The sequence below is a fragment of the Borostomias antarcticus genome (assembly GCF_949987555.1).
Source record: "Borostomias antarcticus genome assembly, contig: scaffold_1063, whole genome shotgun sequence".
Taxonomy (NCBI): domain Eukaryota; kingdom Metazoa; phylum Chordata; class Actinopteri; order Stomiiformes; family Stomiidae; genus Borostomias; species Borostomias antarcticus.
Genome location: NW_028175902.1, coordinates 1 through 5,000, shown reverse-complemented (window position 1 = coordinate 5,000; position 5,000 = coordinate 1). Strand labels below are relative to the sequence as shown.

The 5,000-nt window shown below is 46.3% G+C and overlaps 1 protein-coding gene across 1 annotated transcript in view; it reads right to left on the bottom strand.

Annotated features, from left to right (window-relative positions):
* The window catches only part of LOC311329058 (protein kinase C epsilon type-like), a gene marked incomplete at both ends in the record, with an annotated part of 9,889 nt that extends 4,931 nt beyond the window's left edge, over nt 1-4,958 (bottom strand). Inside the window, 2 exons of the mRNA XM_084462943.1 lie at nt 54-88; nt 4,796-4,958. Of these exons, the coding sequence (XP_084319069.1) occupies nt 54-88; nt 4,796-4,958 (198 nt within the window). The remainder of the gene's footprint in view (nt 1-53; nt 89-4,795) is intronic.
* Between the last annotated feature and the right edge of the window lie 42 nt (nt 4,959-5,000).

The following is a 5,000-nucleotide window of genomic DNA, read 5'->3' as shown; positions in this document are numbered from 1 at the left end:
AAGATACACAACATACTGATAAAAGCTGGTCATATTGATGTGAGAAATGTTACCTTGACATTGGTATCCCTGTTTACCAATCACCCCCCTGGTGGAAGAGAGAGGGAGAGACAGGAAAAGACAAAGAGTATGATGACAGTTCACTTCAATAACTTCCACTTCACTTTAACTGTTACACACACACACATACACACACACACCCATGCACACACACACACACACGCACCCCACCCCCACACACACACACACACACACACACACACAAAAGATCTACATGTTTGGGAGCAGATTATTAGATTATGCTATAGTCATTCCACCTCAATCTTCACCAGTTGTGTTTGTAATGCGTTTGTTCACGTTGTGACTGAGGTGTATTTTCTGTCTGGAGGAGGAGGCTGTGTTTTAGGTGTCAGCAGGATTTTTTTTTTTTTAAATGCAAAAACGACCAGACCGATTTTCATGAAACTTGGTGGAGAGGGGTGTCAGCCTGCTGAGACCATCCTGATTCACAATCACATTCTGTTTCTCTCACAAATCCGTCTGGATACTCTCCATAGAGATCTGTTTGTGCCAGATCAGAAAACGATCTCGCCAATCAGCGTTTGTTCTGAGGAATTAGAAATACAAACAGCAACGCTGGGCTGATTTAGGCGTGACGACAGTGAGGAGCGGTTGAAGTTAGCGTGTGATAGATGGTTATGCACAGATGATTCATCCAATCACCTGCCAAGAATTTTTGAAAGTGCTGCCCATTTCCAAATAGTTTCCAACAGAGAGTTCCCACATGGTTATACAAAGCTCTCCTTCCTCCGGGGGCAGACAGACGTAGTGGGAGGCCGTCGTTCATGGCGCCCAGAGACCAAGTCCAAGTGTTCAGTCCAGGTTCTGGTCAAGGACCGGACTGAAGAGCATCTGTTCTTCTGCATATTTTTCATATTGGGTTCTTTGGGAGGAAACCCTTGAGAACACGGGGAGAACATGCAAATACCGCACAGAAAGGCCCGGAGACCTTCTTGCTGTGAGGCGACAGTACTAGGTGCTGCCCCACCGTGACGCACAAGTGATTTGGGGGTTCAGTGTCTTGCTCAAGGACACTTCAACACACTCCGGTTGCTGGCATCGAACCAGGGACTTTGCAATCCCCAGCCGGCCGCTCTACCTCCTATGCCTATAAAACCCATTTTGTTTTATAGACATGTCATAAGCAATTACTTTGCTAACTTGCCTGAACCGAAACGTTCGTGATACTTTAATAATTTAAGGTGACGTCAGTCATCATGCCCCAGCCTCCCTCCACCTGTTGCCCTCGACCACACAAACTTATTAGGTTATTATTTATTAGACCTTTATTTTACCAGGTAAGCTTCTAGCTAGCTAGCTTCTAGCTACAGTAGCTACAGTAGCTAGGATACACGGTTAGCTTCTAGCTACAGTAGCTAGCTAGCATGCTGGGAAGGAATGACTCAGCTAGCTAGCTACCTAGCTATTTCGCAGGTATTAGGATCGAAATAATTTAATCATGACATGATGATGATGGCGAAGATCAACTGCTTTGAATTAGGCTACCGAGTTATGCGTGTGTGTGTGTGTGTGTGTGTGTGTGTGTGTGTGTGTGTGTGAAGGTGAGGGGGAGAGAATGTGATCTTCACAACCGTCTCTGACTGGGCACAGCGAGTATATTTCAGGGTATATTAATGGGCACAAGGTTAGTGTGTGTGTGTGTGTGTGTGTGTGTGTGTGTGTGTGTGTGTGTGTGTGTGTGTGTGTGTGTGTGTGTGTGCGTGCGTGTGTGTGTGTATGCGTGCGTGTGTGTGTGTGTGTGTGTGTGTGTGTGTGTGTGTGAAGGTGTGGGGGAGAGAGTTATATCAGGGAGACTGAGCTTGCGGGACGAAAATAGCTACAGCTGACACTGTTTATCACCAATGACACGTCGTATGATTATCAACTGCTACATTCTGTGTGTGTGTGTGTGTGTGTGTGTGTGTGTGTGAGTGTGTGTGTGTGTGTGTGTGTGTGTGTGTGTGTGTGTCTGCATGTGTGTGAGAGCTTGTTTGTGTGCCTGTTGTGACAAACTCAGCACTGAGATTGTCTGACAATGTATAAATAAGATGAAATATTATGCATTATTATTATGACTACTGCTATTATTACTATTATTACAAGTATTATTATTGTTATTATTCATAGTATTATTATTATTGCTACTGCTATTATTACTATTATTACTATTATTACTATTATTATAGTTATTATTATTATTATTATTATTATTATTATTATTATGAATCCCTACAGTGGGAGCAGTAGCTCTCATGTAGCTCGCTAGGTAGATCAGTATCGGAAGCTCTCTGGATCTATCCCTCCTCCCTCCCTCCTCTCTGCCTCCTCCCTCCCTCCCATCTCTCTCCCTCCTCCCTCCCTCCCTCCCATCTCTCTCCCTCCCATCTCTCTCCCTCCTCCCTCCCAGCTCCCATCTCCCTCCCAGCTCCCTCCTCCTCCCTCCCTCCCTCCTCCCTCATCCTCCCTCTCTCCCTCCTCCCTCCCTCCCTCCCTCCCATCTCTCTCCCTCCCATCTCTCTCCCTCCTCCCTCCCAGCTCCCATCTCCCTCCCAGCTCCGTCCTCCTCCCTCCCTCCCTCCTCCCTCATCCTCCCTCCCTCCCTCCTCTCTCTCATCTCCCTGTGTGCTGAGGTGACCTAGAGCCGTCCAGTCCTCTTTATTTATAAAGCACATTTCACAAACGCAAGGTTCCCAAAGTGTTTCACAAAAGAACACAGTGAAAGCAGGACCCTGAACCCCGAAGCGCCCCCGTGTGGCTCGGTGGGGAAGTACGTTGTCCTGTCGCCTATCCCAAAGACAGAAGAGTCTGCGTGTTCTCAAGGGTGTCCTCCCAAGAACCCAATACGAAAAACATACAGGAGAACAGATGCTCTTCAGTCCGGTCCCTGACCAGGACCTGGACTGAGCACTTTGGACTTGGTCTCCGGGCGCCATGAACGAGGGCTGCCCACTGCTCCTGACTGCCCCTGGAGGAGGACTGCTTGGATGGGAGAAATGCACCGGCAACCCCCGAAGTTGGTGTGTGTGTGTGTGTGTGTGTGTGTGTAATTGTGTGTGTCACCGTGTGTTTGATTAAAGACCCCTCAGGTAGTAGTAGTAGTTCTTAGTTATTAGTACAGGCGATAGCCTGGGGCACCTATCCCTGCCGCAGCATTTCACCATTGCAGTATTTTACGGGTCCCACCGGATTTCCGCCTGCGTTATTATATATATATAGTGACCTACCACCACCAGGTGGGGTCATTGAGCAGATTTATCAGGCCTGGGCTCACAGTGTATTTCTCCTATAGTCTAAGAATGAAGACACGTTTTATCATTGGATCATATTACATTTTGCACCTTCTATGAAGGCCAGCAGGACATCAGATAATTAGCCTGCCTCCTTCTCAAACTCACCTGTGTTCTCCGTCTGGATGACATTTAATTATTACCAACTATCAACCAATAGGCTCTGTGCACCAGCTTCACTACTTCCTGACAGGAAGTGGGCATCTTTATTTCCTGTCCTATACTATTGGATTAAGTGATTTATGAGGTGTGCGCTAGGTGTGCCGCACACCTGATCAATCACTTAATCCAATAGTATAGGACAGGAAATAAAGATGCCCACTTCCTGTCACGAAGTAGTGGAGCTGGTGCACAGAGCCTATTCAACATGGGGACAAGACGTATCTCTTCTCTCAATAGGAACGAGGTTCCTACTTCACGCCCAGCTCAATTAACTTGTAATTGTCCATGTTTGCATTTTGTTCAATGTCATTAAATGTAAAAACATTATTTTCCTAACAGTTGTCTTGTGGTACTATTATTTCTGGGGCCTATGACGAATATGGATATATTAGCAAGCGGACAGATTTTAGTATGAAAGCTACATATTCATCACTTTAAAATAGTGTATGTAGCCAACCCTATGGCAAAATATTATATTTTGTAAAGGCCTCATCTACAGTATGTGTCATATATCCCTAACATACATTTTCCAATTGTTTGCAATTAACGGGGTAAACAGGTTTTTGGTGTAAGAGTAATTTCACTTCATTCTGAGATAGCAAGACTATGCAGCCCCTTACAAGTCTGAAAATGAAAGCGAAATTAATCTTACACCAACCAATCAATGCCTGGCTATACTGGTGACAAGCAATCAGACTTTTCTGCAATTTACTATCCGTAGTCTATCAGTCCATCAGTATCACCCTAATCTATTTATCCCAGGCATTCCCAAACTGTGAGGTGGGCCTCCCATGGGGGGCCCGAAAGAAATTCAGGGGAGGCACGGAGGGATGGTAAGAAAAAAAAAAAAGCGAAAACATGTTTTTATTTTTAAAATGTCTGGTTTTTATGAATTAAACATGATTTTAAAGGTCAGAAGATCTAAATAAATAATGGGAGAGATGTATACTAAATGTGTGGATAGTGCAGAGAGAGCCTCCCCCCGCAGGCATGAATGTATTGTGTGAAAACGTTATAACGTTAACTAGCAGCAGGTGCCACCGAGCTAACTTAGCTGTGTAACGTTATGGGCTAGCTAACGCTGCCTTGCATAATGGACAAATTTTGGGGGTTGGGGGGGCGCGGGTGTGTCACTGTTTTCAGAGGGGAGGCCCACAGTGATGGAGATTGGGAACCCATCCGATCATGGATGTCTGTGTCTGTGTCCATGATGTAGCGTGTCCATGTGTGTCCACTGTGTCGTGTGTGTGTGTGTGTGTGTGTGTGTGTGTGTGTGTGTGTCTCACCAGATGAAGTCCCTGCAGTGGGAGCAGTAGGTGGGCTGGCGCATGTAGGTGGCCATGAACTTGTGTCCGTTGACCTGGTGGACCCGCCTCCGCACCGCCCCCTGTCTCTTCCGGGGCCGCATGCGCTCTCGAAACACGCGCTCCTCATTCTCAGTGCTGCCCGCTGTAGCTGGAACACACACACGTGCACACAGTATGTTATATA